The sequence below is a fragment of the Salvelinus namaycush genome, chromosome 4 (genome assembly GCF_016432855.1).
Source record: "Salvelinus namaycush isolate Seneca chromosome 4, SaNama_1.0, whole genome shotgun sequence".
Lineage (NCBI taxonomy): Eukaryota > Metazoa > Chordata > Actinopteri > Salmoniformes > Salmonidae > Salvelinus > Salvelinus namaycush.
Genome location: NC_052310.1, coordinates 33765543 through 33789191, shown reverse-complemented (window position 1 = coordinate 33789191; position 23649 = coordinate 33765543). Strand labels below are relative to the sequence as shown.

General features: G+C 42.1%; 1 protein-coding gene across 3 annotated transcripts in view; it reads right to left on the bottom strand.

Moving 5' to 3' along the window:
* Positions 1 to 14472: 14472 nt before the first annotated feature.
* The window catches only part of LOC120046451 (protein FAM83H-like), a 29873-nt gene continuing 20696 nt past the window's right edge, over positions 14473 to 23649 (bottom strand). For 2 of the 3 annotated variants that reach the window (XM_038991700.1, XM_038991701.1), the window contains exons 3-5: positions 22342 to 22506; positions 20205 to 20329; positions 15453 to 19926 (exon numbers count right to left, since the gene is read on the bottom strand). In XM_038991700.1, coding sequence (XP_038847628.1) covers positions 15573 to 19926; positions 20205 to 20329; positions 22342 to 22506 — 4644 coding nt within the window. In that variant the 3' untranslated portion in view covers positions 15453 to 15572. The other variant, XM_038991702.1, reaches the window with a different exon arrangement.

Here is a 23649-nt window from a genome sequence, read left to right as displayed (position 1 = left end):
AACTAGAGCCTTTTGTGGTTTAACAATACCTAATAAATGCGGTTAAACCTGTATTACTGGTTATTTGTAGGAGTTTCACATTGCGAGAGTAGTCTGTTAAAGCGTAGGAGCAGGAAACTTCACTTCATTTAAGATAAGAAGACCTCACACACCTCACAGGAAGGATATACAGAGAGAGACACATGTTGTACATATTAGGGGTAAGTTCAAACTCTTTACTCAAAAAACAAGGACCTTTTATTTGAGCTTCCTATTGTAGTTCATACTAGGTATTACCTATACTTTATTCTGGATTTGGTAAGCAGTGCTAGACTATTGTGCAACCTGTATTTTGTCTTTAAGATCCTTCATCATAACAAGGCTTAGGCCCTTATGTGGGAAAATAAAATGTTGACCTAATGTTTCTTTTCCATTAAACCTTTACAGATTACCATTGGCCTCATTTGCATCATTATATGCTTTTCAAATGGCCTAAAAGAGGCGAGTACTCTTTATTTCCTACATCACAAGTTTCACTACCAATACCAAAACTAGTGATATTGTATTTAAAACTGCTGTTAATGCCCTCCCAAAATAATTCATTCTCAAAGTATAATTTTCCCTACTTGTTTCTTGAAACCTCCGGGGTATGCAAATGAAATGTTTCCTAAGAAGGAAGTGTAAACCAGAAGAGGATTCCTTATCAACCTCATCTTAACTCTAGGTTTTCAGATTACACATTTTCAGTGTCTTCCAATTTTACTGTTAAGCCTTAACATTTTTATCTTTACATTTTTTCTCCTGTAATCATTGGGGGCTTAATTGACACATCTGTAAATCATGTATTGTGCATTACCATTTACCTTTATAATTCCTTGACTTATAACACTGACTGAAAGTGCCCTGGTGTGTTTTTTTTTAATCGTCAGATTATGCAACACTTGGATGTATTGTGTCAGCTTGCTCAAATGTTTGGAAATGGTTCCCTGTCTTGACAACAAAGAGATTCATATTTTGATAAATGACAGACAGAGCCATTTATGGCCCATAGCATGAGAGTGACCTCATTTTGAAATTAGTATAGCTTTGTAAAATTATTATTGTTGTCCTAATCACAGTTCACTAGTCTTCATTCTAAAAGTCCATGTAACCTTTTTTCACAGAGAAATGCTTTGATGCGCAGAAATAAAGGTGGAAATCCTCAAAATCCTGAACACAAGGAAGCCAACAAGAAAAAGGTGCGGAGATGATGCAGGCCACGTATATTCTGATAACACACTTTAGATGATAAAACTGGTTCATATATCCTTTAATATCATCAATTGACATTAGTTTCTTCTGCAGTTAACTGAACAAGACTATCACTTGTTGGCCAAAATCCTGTCGGTTGGATTGGTAGACGCAGACCCCAATTATCTTCAACACCTCAGGGACTACAGGGACCTGCGTGGTAGCAATTCCTGAAGGATCCACACACCAGGAAATGCACCAGGAAATGTACGGCACAGTTATTTCTGGAGCCAATCACATTTGGTACCGTGGAAAATATTTATTTCTACGCAAGTTCAAGCTATCCACCAATATCAAAAAACATTAACAGACAATGTGAGAATGAATAAGGATCCACTCATGGGCCCACAGTTGTCATTGGAGTGATGTGCTGCCCTTTTATTTTATTCGTTAATGATTGAATAATGAAATGATTAGTTGTAAAACTGCATATATTAGTCTTTGCCCCATAGCAAAATGGGTAGAATTGTAGGAACTGTGGTTCTCCACTGCATGGCGTTGGAGACTATAATAGCTCACATACTGTTCATGATTTCCACTTAACAGATATGTACGATATAAAAGTGTTTATACAGCTTCTGGAAACATAATGATACTCCAATCTCAAGACAAAAAGTTAAAACAATTGGTAAGATATTTTATCACCTCGTGTATACTCATATTCTCATTTGGTCAAGTTGTAGCCAGAGAATTAGAAAGTGGAAAATTATTGTTTTGAAACTTCCTGGTAGAAAAGGACTAAACCGATCAACTGAGTTCTATTTTTCCATTGTGATATGCTGATTACATTTATTTTAAAAAGAACAACTCTATCTTCATGAAACACAAACATCATAAGTTGAAGTAAATTCAATCTCTTTAAATACTTTTGGTAGAGTATCATATCACTGTTTTCCCACAATATCTTAGAGGCAGATTTGTTACTTAGAAACTGTTGTCAGAGGACAGTACATATCCCAAGACCCTGTGTGCAATATCTATTCATACACATACAGTATTTATTGAGGTATGTTGGGGAAATCGGAGTCACAACAATGTTTCAGGCCCCGGTGGTTTGAAAGAGGAACATGGGCTGAATTCACAAAAGGTTGGTGGCACCTTAATTGAGGAAGACGGGCTCGTGGTAATGGCTGGAGCGGAATAATTGTAATGGTATCAAACACATGGTTTGATGCCAATCCATTTACACCATTTCATACATGATTATGAGTCGTTCTCCCCTCAGCAGCCTCCACTGGAGTTTCATTTCCTGTTAGTAACCGTCTTGCCATTTCCCAAAGTAATAAGAGAGGTTTTTATAACATTAGCACGGCATTTCTACTTCTGACTTCATGGCCTGCTAGCCTGCTGAGGTCACTCCCCAGATGCAGTTGTTCAGGGTCTGTCTCAGAAGGTCAACATTTTCACCACCGTTATGTTGAAGAGGAATAACCCCAACACACCAGAGGTGCTAAGGAGCCTGAGGAGAGGATACACCCAAAGACATTCCGCCAAGTAGATAAATATCACCCTACAGAACAAGAGAGATGGAGAATGGAGGTGCATCAGCGAAACAACATACAGAACAATGTCTGACTCTTATTGTCAATATATCGTTAGTGTATTGGGTCAGTATGCATTTTCAAATCAGAATTATAACTCAATGATCAAATTACTTTGGAATGGGGATTAAAACTTCAATCACATGATCAACAACATTTCTTCTTCTTCGTTCGGGTTTTATGGCGGTGAAGGAGGATGTGATCTGTAGTTTCTGCTGCTGGACAGTTAGGACTTGAACCTGTGTTGTGTTTTCCTATCTTTTGGACAGAGTGATTGAGGCCATTGTGTTCTATTTGCAGACGGGTGATTATGGTTTCTGATTGTCTTGAGAGTCTTTTGTGGTTATTGTAGATTGAGTGAATGGAGTATAGATGCCCTCCTTTTTCCCCTTCTGTCCATTCCTTTTTGCCATTTGTCTGTGATTTTGATTCTAATGAGTGACTTTATTTCAGATTTTGACATTGGAACTATGACGTTGATGTCGTCATGTAGTGCTCCTTTTGCCGCTGTCATTCCCAGGCTCCCCCATGTGAGCCGGGACCTAAAGAAAGTTGACTGTAATGGCTTGGTGGAAACACGCTGTAGTAGTACCCTAAACCGGGAAAAGACCCATCATCTGCAACTGCTTACCGGCCAATATCTCTCACCTCAAACACATGTAAAACTAATTTAACGTATGGTCACAGACAGACTGTCCAATGTCCTGGAGAGCAGAAATCTGTTACGAGGCAGTCAAAGTAGATTCTGAAAAGGTCGGCCTACTCTAGATGGAATAATGTGCCTAGAAACGTATACAGTATCCGTAAAGCACAGGCCAACTGTCTTCTTTGACAACAACAACAAAGCTTATGACTTATTGTGGTGAGAAGAACTTCTAATGAAGTTACATTTACTAGGTATAGGGGGGAAATTGAATAACTGATCGGTTCAACTCCATCAACCAGTCATGAGGTGGAGAATGGGACCGCCCAGGAAAGTGTGATCAGTCCAGCCTTTTTAATAACATTATGTTTAATTATATTTTTGACTCTATCGGACCTAGAATTAAGACATCACTGTATGCTGATGGAGCAATATGGATGAGAAGCCGCAATGTCTCCTTTGTGGCACAAAAAATACAGGAAGATCACAGGAGTGGAAGAATGGTCTAAAAAATTGCTTTTTAATTTTTCTGCATTTAAAACCAAGTCTCTCTTTTTCACCGGGAAGAGCATTCCAGCAAACGTGACCAGCAAATGGGTTCCAGTAATTACATTTTTAGGGATGTGGTTTTGACAGCACACTAACATGGAAACACCACATAGAACAAATACTATTATAGTAAAAAGAAAGCTCTAAATGCAATGAGATGTCTAACCGGGTACTCGTGGGGGTACCCACTTATGAATGTATATTTCACTCTCATCAGATCTAAATTTAATCTGAGAACCATTTGTATGGAATTGTCTGATAGGTGTCCGAACATTTCATAGCATATTAGGTCTGGTCCCAGGCTTGAGCAGCCAGCTGCTTTCATCACCTTCATCTCAGCCAAAGAAAATTCTGCGTCCAACGGGTTGGTGTTAATGGCACTCCTCTAATGTGTTGTTGAGTTTGTCTCCAGCATGATCTCCCTGCTTCTTAGGTGTTCTGGGCGTAGAGATGCAGCAGTGTTGTGGATACCTGCAAAGGCCTGCACTAACATTTCTGCTTTCTCCTCATCTGTGCATGCAGTTTTCTCGTCAGATGTTAGTGTCGGGATGGTCCGTCTTCTATTGATGCCGTTCATTTTCCTGATCATTCCCCACGTCCCTTATGTTTGTCTCCCGGCCAATGCTGTCACATTACTTTCTCCAATAAGTCACCATTGCCACCTGTATGATTCTTCTTGCTATTGCTCTTTTTCTTTGATAATCTATTAGTTTTGTGAACCTACAGTATGTGAGTTTTTTAAGGCTTTAAAGGCTCAGTTTCTGTCCTTGACAGCCGTACGGCACTCACTTTGGGATGGATTCTTCAGCCGCTCTCATTAAACCGGGTACTAGAGTTTCATTATATTGATCAGAGTTGCCTCGTTTAGGGAAAGAGCTAAGTTCTTAATTGGCCTTGTTTTGGAGCTCTTCCCATTTGGCTCTATGGAAGCACCACTGTGTTGTTACCAACCCCTTGTTTCACACTACCTAATAGTGCATGATATAGGAAAATGGTCACAACCTACCATGTATTTAGCTAGGACTTCCCATCTACATATTCCCACTAACCTACTTGATACCAGTGTAAGATCTATACAAGACATTGTTGAGGTGGCTACATTAATTTGGGTGCCTGAGCCGTCATTTAGGTAGACTAAGTCACAGGACTCCATGACATCCTCTACCACCCGACCATTACCATCTGTTGCCAAACTTCCCCACAGAATGTCATGTGCGTTAAAATCACCACACCACAATATTATATTGTGACTGGTGCCCACCACCACCACCCTCTATAGTTCTTCCTGTGAAAGATTCATACATGGGTTGTAAAAGTTTACCAGCACCAAAGCACCTACATTTATCCATACCTCCACTACTATACATTCCAGGGGAGTGACAGTGGGGATCTCTTTGTATGCAAGGCCATCTCTTAAAAAGGTAGCACATCCTCCGCTATGACCATTCTGTCTGTCTTTTTCCATTCTGACATAAGCAGAAATGTTGTAGTCAAGGTGGGAGGAAGTCATGTTTCTTGGATACGTATTACATCTGGTTTAATGTTCTGGTTCTCTATGTATTTTTTTTTAAATTCTTGTCCATTGGAAATGAGACTCCTGGCATTGGACTGCAGGACCCGTAGGCCCATTTATCCTGGATGTGTTAAGTGTGCTCCTGTGCATGAAGGCCTATATTCTTCTACGATCTGTTTGATTAACTCATGGGTGAGTTCTGGCATGTCTAGATACCTCCTGGCATTTGAGACTGTAAGTTGGGTCTTCTCGGTCCTGGTCTCAACAAAGCTAGTGCATGTTATTATTTCTGTTAGAAGGCTTACAAAGGTCAGTTTATCTATGGTCAGGAGAGAGTCGTCCTGCATGACTGGCAAATTGCTTGAGACACTTTCAGTAACTCTGTAATGCTGTATTACTTTTGTTTTCTTCATGGCGAGGCAGCCGCCATATGCCACACTATGATTTCCACCACAACTGCAGCATTTCGGTTCAGTCCCTTCTACACATTGATTGTACTCATGGCTCCCACCACACCTAGAGCACCAGACTTTTTCTTTGCAGTAGGTGGCAACGTGCCCAAACCTTTGCCACGTGTAACAACGCATAGTGGGTGGGATGTAGGGTCTCACACTGAAGCTCATGAATCCTAAATGTACACAATCGAGCAGCAGATCATCTTCAAATCCAATCATTACAGTGTTGCTTGGCACCTGGTCTTCACCACAGCCATTTTGGAATCTCTTTACTTTAACTACAGTCCCACCAACAAGGTTACATTTCAACTCTTCATCATTGATCTCAGTAGCAACTCCATAGCCTATATAACTCCTGTACTCCACTTCTGGTCACCATATTTGGTACACTACGGTTTGTTTGGACACACGTGAGGGTTAAGACCTTACTGCGTTGTTCTTCGGAAGCACATGTGAGAAGGACATTGCCATCCGGAAATACTTGGGCATTTATTTCCCCGAGTTGAGATTTTAATGCTGCTGACAGTCTGAGGGTTGATCTTCCCATCGTATCCACCTGAAAACCGCATATAGACTTTAAAGTCGGGCTCTGTAGCCCTACTGACCACTGTAGTCTTGGGGCTCAAAGCAAGTTTCCTTTGCTTTGCTTCTTGTCCTTGCTCATTTTCATAGCTACTGCGCTGGCTGCGAGGCAGTTTTTTTTTTTTTACACTTGCTCAACGCTCAGTGGCAATTTTAGCATGTAAATCTTGGTGGGGCAAACTAAAATATAACATGTTTTTATGCATGCCAGCAAAGCCACTACACAACACTAAATACAATAATTGCACTATAACTAATAAACAGTGCCCACAAAATGTTAGGGCCTACATAAAGCTGTCCCAACAGCAGAGCTCTCTTTTCAGCACCAGGTAGCCTAGTGGTTAGAGCGTTGGACTAGTAACCGAAAGGTTGCTAGATCGAATCCCCGAGCCGACAAGGTAAAAATCTGTCATTCTGCCCCTGAACAAGGCAGTTAACCCACTGTTCCTTGGCTGTCATTGAAGATAAGAATTTGTTCTTAACTGACTTGTGTTGTGGAAATTCAGTACTGAGAGAGACTTGGTCTTGGTCATTTCTTCAAACAATCAGCTTTATTTAATATCGATTAATTATTGCAATAATGAGACCGTCAGGCCACCAGTCTTGATTGACTGTTAGGCTGCGAGCCTTTACTGCACAGTTTTTATATAGCTGATACCAAGATTGCTTAGTCAGTCACTTCTAACCTTCCCATAAGCCACCTTGGTTATCTACACAGGATGGTCTTTTACTTATCTTCCTGGTATCTGGTAAACTGAGACAATGTTCTCAACTCGCTATCTGGAGTCACACACACACCACATGTCTATAGAATGCTAGCTTTTTATCACCAACACTGTCACATGAGTTGACGCTGGAGAGACGAAGCAGGTACGGGGAGTAACATTAAATAAATAACGGCCATATAAGACAAGCACAGTGTCAGCAAACAGAAACTAAGACAAAAAAACAATCAATGCATCAGCGGGGAACAGAGCTGGGGAACTGTCAAATATAGGGGAGGAAATAAAACAGGAGGTAAGTGAGTCCAATAACACTGATGCGCGTGACGAGGGAAGGCAGGAGTGTGTGATGCAGGGTAATCTGGCACCCTCAAGCGTGACAGTACCCCTCCCTCTCGTGAAGACACCCGACGTCCCACCTGGGCGAACCGGCCGAGACATGGGCGCTGGGCAAGCCGGTTGGGGCGTGAAAACCCGACCAACCGGCAGGAGCGTGAGAGCCTGGCGAGCCGGCTGAGGCAAGACGCCTGTCGATCCCGCAGTAGAAGGGGAGCCCGATGATCCAGTGGAGTGTGACGTGGGATGGGAAGCCGCCGAGCCGGAAAACTGCGAGCCAGCCAGGGCATTAAAGCCCGATGGGCTGGCTTAGGCACCCCCGGTTCCATCGGCGGCGGGATCCTTCCCGACGTCACCAACAAAACAAGACAAAACCTCCTGGACCAGCTGGGCGAACAAGAACTGACGATCCAGCTGAGGCCCGACGTGGGATGGGCCCTCCGAGCCAACCGGGGCAAGGAAACCTCTCGAGCCAGCTAGGGCGTGAAAGCCTGATGAGCTGGCTAGACTTCCCCGGTTCCATCGGTGGCGACCCAGAGCTTCTGCCACCATTCCAACCGGAACGCCAGTACTCCCCGATGCTTCGTATGTGGCTGCTGCATTCTGTCACATGCACTGACGCTGGCGACGAAGCAGGTACGGGGAGTAACATTTAATAAATGACGAACATATAAGACAAGCACAGTGTCAGCAAACAGAAACTAAGACAAAGACAATCAATGCAGCAGCCGGGAACAGAGTTGGGGAACTGTCAAATATAGGGGAGGAAATAAACAGGAGATAAGTGAGTCCAGGTGAGTCCAATAACGCTGATGCGCGTGACGAGGGAAGGCAGGTGTGCGTGATGGATGGCAGGAGTGCGTGATGCAGGGTAATCTGGCGCCCTCAAGCGCCAGGGGAAGGGAAGAGCGGGAGCAGACGTGACAAACACTAGTCAATTGTCAGCTTCAAGCCATCTCCAGTAGAACCCATGTCCTCAACACCCAGACAGGCTGCAGGGTACTAGAGTGGAGACCATAAAACACAGCATTAGCAGGACAGAAATATCTTACTGTTCGTTAAGTAAATCATTGTTACATAGCCAACAAATAAGGTGAATACATAATTTTCCCTCACACTTGCCTAGTTAAATAAAGGTAAAAAAATATTTATTTTTAAAATCCTTACCACCGAGTCTTGTCTGGCGGCAAAACAATTAGTTCAGCCTCATTTACTGCCTTTAAAAAAAACATAGCTAAGATGGCTGACTTGCTTAATCAAATGTGGTTTCTACTGACAATTGAGACGTACAAACGATGGCATAAAAGGAACGATGAGCGGATAAGAGGCAATCCGTAATTTCAATTAAGACATTGTCTATTTGTTCAGCACTTTTGAAATGTACAACGACAGAATTCAGAATATGGGCCGTTCTTACAGTGTTCTCCCTGTACACCAAGTCAGAACTGTAGCATAAGTAAAAGGGGGCATTTAAGCAGACAATGAAAGCTCTTACAATATTAAATTATGACATTTCTCTAAAACAGGCTATAGGCTACATGTGCACCACCAAGTCAGAACGGTAGGCTAAGTTATGAGGGGGAAAGGTACCAGATTATTAGGGTGAGGCACATTGTCTACTAACAGTTTACTACACAACATTTACTTAGTATTACTTTCTTAGCTACAGTATACATATCTCCATTACATACTACATCATTTATGCAGCAGCATACAATACATTTATGACTCAACATTGTGCTGTGCTCACTTGAACAGCAAGGTGGCGCAGCAGTCCTTCTTGCAGGATTTTTTTTTCATGAAACGTCAACAACATCTGGCGTTCTCTGGATTTATGGTGCTGTCAAGACAACTGGGAACTACTAAAAAAACTAGGTCGTCAGTCCTTTTAAGCCTGGAAAAGAGACCCTTAAACCCAGACTTGGAGCACACACCCTCTCCACCAAATAGCAGGCAAGGGAAGCAACATAGTGATTGCTTTGCAGGTAGCCACGTATTCCTTCCAAACCACTCCTTGTTGAAGTTGTGATTTCCAACTTATGTAATGTTTATGTTCAATGGCCGATACATTATACAGTATGTATAATTTCTCTTCATATGACGAGGATTGAAAAGGATTTGCCAGTAGATTGTTGACACGATTCATGATGATGACTGCTTGTCTAACTTGCTAAGATTTAGAAAGTATGATGTCCAATCAAAGCTACGGTAGATATGTGATTTGATGTAATTTTATCTGTTGCCAATGACCTTGAGCCTTCTTGGATGGGCACTTCTAATGTAATTCCATGGCACCACACAAGGGGGCTTGAACTTTCTAGCTCTTCCTGTAGATTTTGCGATGACATAGTGTCCCCATGAGTGACAGAACAATCACAGCACAACTAGAGAAGATGACCAACCCCTACGCTTTCTATTTTCCTCTGGCTGCCCCTCCACCTCAGAAAGCACTGAGCTAGGCTGAAACACCTGCATTTTGGAGCTGCCTTAAGAAAGCAAAAAAAAAGACCATGTTCATATGTGGCTTTATTAACTCACTTTTTTTTTTTTTTTTTTTTACATTGTTTGCAAACTGATATTTGACACATTAATGCCAAAATAAAATGCAAAACATGCACTTTTATTTTGCAAAAAATGTGGGGCTCACCCTGAATGACGTGTTGCCACTGTTAACAGTACTGTGGTTCCCACAACTACTCCTGGACCACTCGTATTGCTATGTCCTGACATATTTAACGAGGTTCTCCTCACAGTCCTCAAACTCCTCGCTTTCATCCCCCTGCTCCATCATGTCTCCACCATTCACAGCCCGGTCATTGCACAGCCACCTTCAGATCACAGTTGGCTAATCCACAAGTTTGAAACACACCGCCGTTCCAAATCCAGCCTCCTCTTTTTTCAAGCCAGGCTAAAATCAACAATACATACGTTTGTATCTGATTAATAAATTACCTTACTTACCAGACCAAGTAAGCCAAGCCCAAGACTCCTAAAGGCCGCTATATACTTCGCGCAAACAGAGCGACCTCGTATACCATCCGTTCCAAAATTTGAGCCACACAAATGTATGTAGAACTAAGTGTGACAACTACACTCTGCTTCGACCTCATGGCTTGGTTTTTGCTCTGACTTGCACTGTCAACTGTGGGACCTTATATAGACAGGTGTGTGCCTTTCCAAATCATGTCCAATCAATTGAATTTACCACAGGTGGACTCCAATCAAGTTGTAGAAACATCTCAAGGATGATCAATGGAAATAGGATGCACCTGAGCTCAATTTTGCGTCTCATAGAAAAGTCTGAATACTTACAGTATGTAAATAAGGTATTTCTGTTTTTAAAAAAGTATCATTTGCTTTGTCATTATGGGGTATTGTGTGTAGATTGATGAGGAAAACCATTAATTTAATACATTTTAGAATAAGGCTGTAACATAACAAAATATGGAAAAAGTTAAGGGGTCTGAATAATTTCTGAATGCACTGTATATGAGACAAAAGCAATGATTTTTGAAACGTCTATTTGAGTTATAAGTTTGGGGGGGGTTTTGAAAAGAAAAATGCTCCAATTTATGCTTTGGCCACAAATACGAGTATAGGATAAGTCAACAACATTATTTAGGAATGAGTTAACAGAATATGAACTTTTAAAAGTGATATTTTCACTGGACAGTTACTTTATTGTTCAGATCAAATCACAACCCGTACAGTATAACCAATTTCATCCAACTATCTCAAATCAATCAAATTCACAATAAAATTTGGTCATTAATGTTGTTGATTTTTAATCACCTTTCAATCCATTAGACTCCAACTCCCAATTGTAATCAAAATGCCAAGTAAGCTCACCAGGTTGAGGAAAGTAAGGTAGTTCCAGGTTCCACCACATTGAAACATCCCAGGTGGTAACTTCTCCCGATCCTAAGCAACCATGAACTTAATAATGACAAAGGCATACCAGCTGAAAGATGTGATATGGTAAACTATTGTCACTTTTGCAATCATGATGAACTATGATAGATTGACACTAGATTGATACTATTCTATAACAGAAATACTAGCAAACACTAAGAGAAATAAACAAAACAAACACTGAATGTGGCATTGGCACAAACTGTACCAGAAAACTGAAGGTGCTGCTTTCCCATCTGATGTAGTATACAATGTTGCTAGAAAGAAAGAAGGGGTTTTGGCAGAGAAAAGCTCTTTATTTCAAGATTATGATTCAGCATCGGCTTGTTCAGACAATTGGCAGTAAAAGGGTTACAAAAGCACATTCCTAGACAAGCAGCCCACTATTGCTGGTGACATTTGGGGGTTTTCTTCTTTCATAATCAGTCCAACCTGGCATGTGATTGGACGGTGAGTTTACACACACTGATTTGGTTTAGTGATGTCAAAGGATGATTAATTAGCATAAAAAGTAGCATGAGTAATGGAAACATAATGTGTTATTATTATGTCTCTGGTATTTGCTAAGATACATAATGGGTTTAGAACACCTTGTTAGTATGTCTCATGTAATAGCCTACATTACAATTGTTAAAAAAAAAATATTTTGCCTTTATTTAACTATACAAGTCCATTAAGAAAAAATACACAGCACATGTCTCTAATTAGTACAGAAATAGAAGATTCGCTCAGTGCTGTAGCTAATCAATTTGTTTCACTCTAGGAGCTTTGTATAGGAAATAAATCATCTGTTTCTAAGAATTCAAAGAGATTTTCTTTCGTTTTTTTTGTTGACCCAAAGAAACTTTTCGGTTAGAGTGCTCGTGGATATAGCTGACCATGTACATTGCAAGTTCTTAGTTATTTATCAACAGTAGGCCTGCTACAATTCACAGTTCATAGATCCCAAAGGAACTCCAAAGGGAAACCTTTCATCCCCTCCTTGTAGATGGTGTCAAACCTTTCATCCCCTCCTTGTAGATGGTGTCAAAACTTTCATCCCCTCCTTTCATCCCCTCATTGGTTTTTACTCTGACATGCACTGTCAACTGTGGGACCTTATGTAGACAGGTGTGTGCCTTTCCAAATCATGTCCAATCAATTGAATTTACCACAGATGGACTTCAATCTTGTTGTAGAAACATCTCAAGGATGATCAATGGAAACAGGAGGCACCAGAGCTCAATTTCGTGTCTCATAGCAAAGGGTCTGAATACTTGTGAAAATAAGTTTTTTTTGTTTTTTATTTTGAATACATTTACAAAAATGTCTAAAAACCTGTTTTCACTTTGTCATTATAGGGTACTGTGTGTAGATTGATGAGGAAAGAAACACATTTTATACATTTTAGAATAAGGCTCCAACATAACAAAATGTGGAAAAAGTCAAGGGGTCTGAAAACCTTCCAAATGCACTGTATATTTACACTACATGGCCAAAAGTATGTGGACACCCCTTCAAATGAGTGGATTTGGCAATTTCAGCCACAGCTGTTGCTGACTGGTGTATAAAATCAAGCACACTGCCATGCAATCTCCATAGACAAACATTGGAAGTGGAATGGCCTGTACTGAAGAGCTCAATGACTTTCAACGTGGCACCGTCATAGGATGCCACCTTTCCAACAAATCAGTTCTTCAAATTTCTTCCCTGCTAGAGCTGCCTGGTCAACCGTCAGTGCTGTTATTGTTAAGTGGAAACGTCTAGAAGCAACAACGGCTCACCCACGAAGTGGTAGGCCACACAAGCTCACAGAAAGGGACCGCCAAGTGGTGAAGCGTGTAAAAATCTTCACTCACTACAGAGTTCCAAACTGCCTCTGGAAGCAATGTCAGCATAAGAACTGTTTGTCGGGAGATTCATGAAATGGGTTTCTATTGCTGAGCAGCCGCACACAAGCCTAAGATCACCATGTGCAAAGCCAAGCGTCAGCTGGAGTGGTGTAAAACTCGCCGCCAATTGGACGCCGGAGCAGTGGAAAAGCGTTCTCTGGAGTGATGAGTCACGCTTCACCATGTGGCAGTCAGACGGACAAATCTGGGTTTGTCAGATGCCAGGAGAACGCTACCTGCCGAATGCATAATGCCAACTGTTAAGTTTGGTGGATGAGGAATAATGGTCTGGGGCTGTTTTTCATGGTTCGGTCTAGGCCCCTTAGTTCCAATGAGGGGAAATCTTAACGCTACAGAATACAATGTCATTCTAGACAGTTCTGTGCTTCCAACTTTGTGGCAACAGTTTCGGGAAGACCCTTTCCTGTTTCAGCATGACAATGCCTCCTTTCACAAAGCGAAATCCAAACAGAAATGGTTTGTCGAGATTGGTGTGGAAGAACTTGACTGGCCTGCACAGAGCCCTGACCTCATCCCCATCGAACACCTTTGGGATGAAGTGGAACGCCGACTGAGAGCCAGGTCTAATCACCCAACATCAGTGCCTGACCTCACTAATGCTCTTGTGGCTGAATAGAAGCAAGTCCCCACAGCAATGTTCCAACATCTAGTGGATAGCCTTCCCAGAACAGTGGAGGCTGTTATTACAGCAAAGGGGGGACCAACTCCATTCTATTTTGGAATGAGATTTTCGACGAGCAGGTGTCCACATACTTTCGAAAGTCCAAACTGGAGATAGCAATATCCCATGGCATTAACATTTTAGTGCAAATACACATGATTATTCATGCATACACAGGTAACTGCCAAAAATAAAAATAACACCAACATAATGTTTCTTAATAGGGTGTTGGGCCACCATGAACAGCTTCAATGCACCTTGGCATAGATTCTGCAAGTGTCTGGAACTCTATTGGAGGGATGCAACACCATTCTTCCACGAGAAATTCCATAATTTGTGTTTTGTTGACGCCACTCCAGAATCTCCCAGAAGTGTTCAATTGGGTTGAGATCTGGTGACTGAGACAAACATGGCATATGGTTTACATCGTTTTCATGCTCATCAAACCATTCAGTAACCACTTGTGCCCTGTGGATGGGGGCATTGTCATCCTATGGAGGTATAACAATAGTATCCAAAATAATGGCCGCCCCAGCATTTTTATGCATGACCCCAAAGCATGATGTTAATTGCTTAATTAATTCAGGAACCACACCTGTATGGAAGCACATGCCTTCAATATAATTTGTATCCCTCATTTACATATGTGTTTACATTATTTTGGCAGTTACCTGCATTTGGTTTAGCTAGCACATTGTCATCCTGATTTGTTACACCTACTAACCTATTGAAATGAAGAAAGTGGTCCATTAACTAATTGAAAGCTATACTTGCACTGTTTATGATGATTACATTTTCTATAATGATTAATGGTGATTCTAATTTTAGTATTTTGAAATGTCTGTTAGTATATAAAACAGATCCTCAAACAGATAATAATTAAACAACCATGAGAGTAACAGATATTACATTGCACTTGACCAATACAGTCAACAATGACACAATGTGTCCGGTGTGTCTATGAACACAATACTTTTCAAATATATTGCACATTTAGTTGTATATTTATCTGATGAGATTTCATGTTTCAGTCCCACCTTGTAGATAGCAGTAGTCCATTGTCCACACTGTAGAGTCTCTGTTTACGTATACAGTAGTCCATGTTGGTAAACTTAGTCAACTTTGTCAAGTTTCTGTTCATGTTCCCATAAACCTTAATCATTTACATGCAGATAGTCCATTCGGAGGAACACTCTAATATAGAAACCTGAGAATAATAGCTCTCTGTTGGTTAGCTAGCTGTGCCTCTCCGACCTGTGGTTTTAGACTTTTGGGGAATGGAGATAGTTAAAGGACAAGTTTTAAAGGAGAATTAGCTATGGTCTTTCCCCATACTCACTCATCCTTCCGATCCCTGGTTAAGGCGCCATCTATCAAAATACAGAATAATAAACAGAAAACATGAGCTCACATGAAGGAAAGCAGGTGTGAGTGAAAACACAATACAGTGGGTACCTTGGGTACAATAGGTACGTTAAAATTGTATTTTGTAAATTGCTACTGGCCTATTGATACAGTATGGTACTTTACCTCAAAGCGACTGTATACTTTCCTCTCCTTCCGCATGCTCTCGATTCTCTGAAGTAGCTTCTCCCGCTCCTGAGAAGTTCTAGTCGGGCCTCTGCTCTGTCCTTGGGCTGATGCTTCCTCCTTACTACTAACACCCCGGTCAGCCTCATCCTGTTTGGCATCATCAGTGACAGCAGATTCTGTAGTGAGTTCTGTCCGGCTCTGGCTGTTAGCAGAAATCTGCCCTAAAAGGAGCTTTGTGTCATCTCTTAGGTTGCTGCTTGAGAGTACATTGGCAGTAGATGAATGGTAGTGGGACTGGCTTACTTTAGCTTGCTTCACTGGGGGTGATATGGGATTAGTTTGATCTGTAGGGCTCTCTGTTTTCATAGTGCTATCATTCTCTTTGGTTTCATTAGGACTCTGAGGTCCATGGGAGGCAGATTCTCCAGGAGCAGTTTTGCTCATTGTCTCAGTATCAACTGCTTTCTTGTCACCTTTAGCGGCAGGAGAACTTCCAGCTTTTTGCTCCTTGATAAGGTTACTTAGTTTGCCCTTCTTACTGTTATCCACAATGACGGATGGAGCTGGGACCGTGTCATGAGAGGCAGTGGAATGAGTTGGGTTTGAGTTACTTGATGGGTTGGATTCTACGAGGACAGGGTTGAATGGTGAGGTAGACTCAGTTGGGGTATGATTAGGAGAGGAACAATATTCGGTTGGGGTGAGGTTTGGAGAAGTGATAGATTTTGTTTGGCCAGACATGGGGCACAAAACTGATCCACCTGACGCAGACATAGGGGAGAAATGTGATTTTGTTTGGCTAGGGTTAGAAGATGCACTTGAATCTGTTGGGGTGGGGTCAGGAGATGCACCTGGTTCCGTTGGGGTGTTGTTAGGATAAGGGTTGGGTTCTCTTGTTGTTTGATTGGAAGAAGAACTAGATTGTGTTGGTGTTAGGATGGGAGATTTGTTGGTTTGTTCCGTGACATGCTTTGGCGATGGAAGTGAGGAGTTGGGAGAGTCATTAAACTCTGCTGTGGTGGGCTTTGGAGAGGAGTTGGATGCTGTTTTGGAGGGTTTGGGGGATAAAACAAACTCATCTTGGCCAGGACTAGGAGAGGAGTAGGATTTTATTGGGTTGGTCTTTGGAGAGGGTGACTTCAACTCAGTTGTGGCAATTGTAAACAATGACTCCTTTGTGGAGGGATTGGGAGAGATGTTAGAGTCTATTGGTGTTGATGAAGTGGACCCAACTAAGGTGGATGTAGGTAAGGAACTGGATTTTGTTTGGGTAGAGCTTGGCAGAAGGCTAAGTTCTGTTGCAGGGGCAGGGATTGAGGATGAGCAAGATTGCATTGGGGTAGGGCTAAGATATTCCTTGGAATCAGTTTTGTCAGGCTTGGGAGACACAACTGGCTCAACTGGACCAGGAATAATGGGGGGACTTGATTGCAATGGGATGGTATGAGCGAAGGTGCTGGATTTTGATGGAATGGGATGAGAAGAGACACTTGATGCGGATTGGGTGGGGCTCAGAGGTTTGTTGGACTCTACTGTGACTGGTTTAGAGGATAGTAATTGCTGCTTTGACGGGGGGTTAGATGAACTGGACTCATTAAGGGTGGGGGTAAGGGCTGAGCTCAAATCTTTTGCTGCATGTTTAAATGAAGTGAGATGAGTTAAACTGAAACTCGTTGATGTCGGAGATAACGACGAGCTAACTTCTGTTAGGGTGAGTTGAAGAGATGGGCTCAGCTCCTTTGAAGCAGGATTTGAAGAATTTGGTTCCTTTGGTGATTGTTTATATAAACTAAACTCCTTTGGGGCGATGTTAAAGCCACGCTCTTTTGAGGTGTGCTCAAGAAATGCACTTGTATCTCTAGGGTTAACTTCAGACACACTTTGGTTCTGACTGTTCTTCAGCTCAATCTTCTCAGCATCCGTAGCGACTCTAAGTAGCCCATCGTCACAAGATAATCTACACCTGAGGAATGTTTTGGAGTCACTTTTGGGAAGATTAAGTTCTTCATGTTCTTTATTTTTAGAAGCCTTGTCTTTGACATCAAGATGTAATGAGCCATGTGTTGCCATGGATGTTTTATTCTCCTGTGAGACTGGTGAGGTTTCCAGTGTTTCCGAAGAGGCCTGTGTTGATGTAGCTGTCTTTTTGGTGGAAGTATCTGCTGGATTAGGTGGGGTCTCTGTTGATGTTGCTGTCTTTTTGTTTGATGCATCTTCTGGTTTAAGAGGTCCCTCTGTTGATGTAGATGGCTTTTTGGTGGAAGTATCTGCTGGATTAAGTAGGGCCTCTGTTGATGTTGCTGTCTTTTTGTTTGATGCATCTTCTGGTTTAAGAGGTCCCTCTGTTGATGTAGATGGCTTTTTGGTGGAAGTATCTGCTGGATTTAGTGGAGCCACTGGAAGAGTAGGTTCTACACTTGTGACTTCGTCCTTTGTTGTCAAGTCAAATGGAGTCACTGGATTTAGAGGAGCTTTTTCAGCGCTGCTCTCAGACTCTGAAGCCTTTGCAGCTTTTCGTTGGGCAGCCAACTCTTTAAAAAACTTGAACCTACTGTCTGGATCATTCATATCTATATATAATGTATTGCTCAATGAAGATGGCAGGTGTGCTGTTTGTATGGTTTTGGGTTGCTCAATTTGAGCAGATTTGGATGGATGTGCACATTGTACCATTTTGCTTTCTTCTTCATGGTCAGGTTTAGGTTGTTCCTTTGAAGAAGCCATGTCGGTGCCCACAGGAGGATTATTTTGCAATTCCTTATCACCGGCATCAGTAGTGATGTCCTCAGATTTCAAAGACTCTAAGGTTGAATTATCAACTGTTGCTGGCTTATTACATCTCCATTCAAAAGGTTCTCTTGTTATGGATCTTCGTTTTCCCAAAATCTGAGCGGTCAAGGATAATCTAGATTGGTCATCTTCCTCGTTGGCAGTTTCCTCGCAATGTTGGCCTGAGGTAAGGTTCAGTTCGTGAGAGATATGCTGTTCTAGTTGTGAGCTGAAGATTAGTGAGGATCTTAGCCTTGAGGTCCTTTGGATAGCAGGGTTGAACCTCCTACGGAATGACTCTTCTCTTTTGGGCTCTTTTACATCCATGTCCTCTGATTTGTCGCCTTCATCTGTTGCCATGCTAACAATAATATCTGGTGTTCTTGAATGTTCTGGGCGTGTGGTCTTTAACCTGAGCCCTGCAATCTTGGGTAACTCTTTGGCATTAAACTTGGGATCTGATACCAGTGGAGCAAATATTATTCCTTGTGAAGGATTAAGGGGCTCTTCAAAGGGGTCATTTCCAAAAGGCTGTGAAATGTCTTCTTCTCCGCCATCATCATATGCACTGAGGTATGAGCTGATCCTCCAATCTCGCATTCCCTGCTTTGCACTGGGATCCTGTGTTTTACGGTCCGAACCAGACCCAACAAAAAACTGCTTCTGTTCAGACAGGTTTTGTTGCGTTGGGGAGGTCTGACAGGCATAAGGATGGCCCACGCTCAGTCTTTTTGCGTTTGAATGACAAAAGGGACCCTCTCCTGGATGTGATAATTTGTCTGAGCCATGTCCCATCTCCACAGCAAGTTTCGAGGATGATAAATAATTCACTACAGGGTCATAGTTGTCTGGTGGCTCTATCTCTATTCCATGTGGGTAACCAGACTCAGAATACTGATCCATCGGAGGGTACCCTTGGTCACTGAATTGATCGTAGCTACCATAACCAGGCTCTGGCCCTGTTCTCTGGTGGTGATGCTGTTCCCTATGTATCTTCCTGCTCTGGGTTGCCATACCCTCCTCATAGTTGTCCATGGCTTGGTGCTGCATGAATTGAGGGGAGGAGTGTCTGGCATAAGTGCCCTCTGCATAACTGTGCCTTTTAGAGCCAGCAAAATCCATTGTGTTCGACTGCATCATAGGGTGACCTTGCTCCATAAAATACTGCTGCTCTATTCTAAATTGCTGTGAGGAGTACTTGTTTCTGTACATATCAAGTGAACCCTGATCTAGTGACCTGTGGATGTGCTCGTGCCTTCCAGGGGGCATTCTTTTCTGATCATCAAAGGAATGTCTAGCCCATTCTTTAGGACGAGAGCTCTCGATGGGCAGGAACTTTCTGGGATCTCTGAACAATGGTGTCCTATCAGTGCTGTATTGGCTGTCAGATAAACTGCTGTAGTCTGGCACTGGAACAAGGACATTTTCAGGTACCAAAGGTTGGGACTGTGCAAACAGGATCCGGAACTCCTCATCAAAAGTAGCCACAAGCTGTCCAAGAAAGAGGTGAGCCATGCAACGGTGAATCTTCTCAAAAGACCACATGAAGCTGTGGGCAGAGAGATTCATGGAATTTCATTACACAGCATAATGTAGCAAAATATACATATTACAATGGAATAAGGAACTCTTACTCCATTACTATGCAAATGCAAAGAAATTGCTAAATTACAATGCAACAATAATGTTACTACACAGGTGTAAGAGAAACTTAATGTACAGTTTCTTAAATACACATTACTAATGTCAGGTCTGCTTGAGAAATCATGCAACATTTGTACAATTTTAAAACACTTTGTACCACATTCTTCATTTTTGAACCCTCACCTATAGTTTCCACTCAGGACAGCCCTGCAGTCTGTCAGCAAGAAGCGATCCAGCATCTGACCCTTGAAGGACTTTCCAGAGCGACAGCGATAGGTGATGCCTGACACAGTTCTGACACGCATGAACTGCAAGATAAAAACATGATGTTCTCATTAGATGTTCTCCAAAAAGAACTGAATTGGTTCCACATGAATAATGATTGAAATTGAGTAGTTGTTGTTCATTGAATGGGAACAAATGAGGGAGGAGGCAGTGGGTCTTCATGTTCACGGTTGAGAGGAAGAGCTATTCATATCCCAAGCCTACAGGTTTCCTTTATTGGTCTTCACGGATCCACAAGTACCCGAATACCCAAGACACAATCTGGGACCCGAGCGGGTCCGGATCCAGAATTATAAATAATGTCACGGGATCCGAGTCGGATCTGATATGATTGCCACGGGTCTCAGGTATGTGCAATTTTAACTGACTTGTCTGGAAGGGCCCGCACAGCTCCGAATGCGACAGCTGCAGTTGAGAGAGAGATATTTTTTTTATCACTCATACTGCTGCTATTGCTTTTCAAGAGAGTGGAGCATGGTGCATGGTGCTTGTTGTTGGCCAATCATAAGTCATCAAAGCGGCAATATGCCACAGTCGTAGAGTCTCCATGTTTCGCAAAAGTTAGGAGATATCTAATCAATGGAAGATGGAATTAAAATTACGGAATTAAAAGTTAAAGAAGAATAGGCTACAATGACCAAGAGCCAACAGGTAGGCTGCTACTTAATATTCTGAATGGAATTGTTGTTATTTGTAACTGTAGGATGAGAAAGCACATGCACTGCAGGCTCAATTAGCCTAGCTAGCTAACGTTAGCTAGCTTCTCCCGGTTTGATGCAGTCAAGACAGGTACTATGTAATCATATTTGATGATAAATAACCCAGCTATTGAAGCTATTAATCTACTATAGCACAAGTCGACTTGGTTGGTTGCTGTCTCTTGTCTCTCCCTGCTTCCAGTGTCACTCGCTCACAGTACAGCCCCTCCCCTGCACCTCTCTCCCTCTTCTCATGCTTTATCAGCTCTGGTTAATAAAGGAGCTTAAAAACGTTTTAGGGCTTGGGGGCAGTATCCTGAATTTCCGCCTGTCTGACGTGCCCAAGGTAAACTGCCTGTTACTCAGGCCCAGAAGCTAGCATATGCATATAATTGGTAGAATTAGATAAAAAACACTCTGAAGTTTCTAAAACTGTTGAAATAATGTATGTGAGTATAACAGAACTGATATGGCAGGCGAAAACCCGAGGAAAATCCATCCGTACATTTCTTTTCACAGGCCTTTTCAATGGAAGCCTATGGGATATACAAATAAATAGCTCCCAGATTGCAGTACCTATGGCTTCCACTAGATGTCAACAGTCTTTATACAAGGTTTCAGGCTTGTGTAGCTGGGACCCTTGGGATTGCAAACAGAGGAAGATCTTCAAAGGTAAGTGATTTATTTTATCGCTATTTGTGATTTTTTTTTACGCCTGTGCTGGTTTGAAAAATATGTTGATGTGGGGCGCTGTCCTCAGATAATCGAATGCTATGCTTTCACCGTAAAGCCTATTGTAAATCGGACAACGCAGTTCGATTACCAAGAATCTAAGCTTTTGAATGATGTAAGACACTTGTATTTCCATGAATGTTTAATATTATGATTTTTTATTTTGAATTTGGCGCTCTGCAATTACAACGGATGTTGTCGAATATGAACCCTCTAGCGGGATCCGATCCCTAAGAGCTTTAAAAAATGACTTTTCTGCTGCTTTACTGCTGATCAGACCGGGTCTGGATTCAACCAGGTCTATATGGAAGGGGTCTAGCTGTTCTCGGGTCCGTTCAGAATGGGTATCTATATTTAAAAAATGTATTTATGCATATCGGGTCCGGGTGGGACAGCCCCAGGTCCTTTTCGGTACGAGTCCAACTTTTTGACCTCTAGTTTCCTTTCCGTTTAAGTTCCTTACTGAATATGAACTTCCAGAGGAAAGCCTTATAAGGGAAAATGCCTGAAAATCCATCAAGTATCAAAGACAAAATTATAAACTTGTCTTAATTGAAAAACTCCAGCACATATATTCAAGATATTCCACCACTTCATAGACTCACTTGAATGCTCTCCAGATTGACCCGGCAGTTGGAAGCCATGGTAGTAAAGTGGTGTGCATTCTGTTCATCCAGAATGATATACACGGCAACATTTCGCATGGCAGCATCCAGAATATCAGCGAAGATGTCCACATCTGTAAAGGTGTCCATTACCACAGCAATCACCTGGAGAGGACAACAGAGCACGCTATGATTAGGCCTACATTCGTTTCAAATGTTAAAGCATGCAATAGTGAGGCATTATACACACATAACATGCTGTGCAATTATTCTACACATAGGCGTAGTCGGCGTATACACTACTGTGAAAAAGTATTTGCCCCCTTTCTGATTTATTTCTCTATTTTTGCATAGTTTATTATACTGAATGTTATCAGATCTTCAACCAAAACCTAATATTAGATAAAGGGAACCTGAGATTACAAATAACTAAAATATATATTTATTATCAAATAAATATTTATTTAATTAACAAAGTTATACAACACCCAATTCCACTGGGTGAAAAAGTAATTGCCCTCTTACACACAATAACTGGCTGTGCCACCTTTAGCTACAATGACTATAACCATTTGCTTCCTGTAGTTGTTGATCAGTCTCTCACATTGCTGTTTGGTTTTCGCCAGAAATAATGGGACCCATCTCGTCCAAAACGTTGACTCAAGTGTGCTAAAAAAAAAAATCACCTGGATGATCATTAAGACTCTTGGAAGAATGTTCTATGGACAGATGAGTCAAAAGTATCCCTTTTTGGATGACATGGGTCCCATTATGCCTGGTGAAAACCAAACACTGCATTCCACACGAAGAACCTTATACCAGGCCTCCTGAGTGGCGCAGCGGTCTAAGGCACTGCATTGTAGTGCTAGAGGCGTCACTACAGATCCGGGTTCAATCCCGGGCTGTGTTGCAACTGGGAGGTTGCGCACAATTGGCCCAGTGTCGTCCGGGTTTGGGGAGGGTTGAGCCGGCCGGGATGTCCTTGTTCCATCTCGCTCTAGCGACTCCTGTGGAGGGCTGGGTGCATGCACGCACGGTCGCCAGTTGGACTGTGTTTCCTCTGACACATTGGTGTGGCTGGCTTCCGGGTTAACCGAGCAGTGTGTCAAGAAACAGTGTGGCTTTGCAGGGTCGTGTTTCAGAGGACACATGGCTCTCAACCTTCGCCTCTCCCAAGTCCGTATGTGAGTTGCAGTGATGGGACAAGATTGTAACAACCAATTGGGGTAAAAAGTGTTTTAAAAATGAAAAATAAAATAACCTTATACCAACGGTCGAGCTTGGGGATGTTTTTCTGCCTCTGGACCT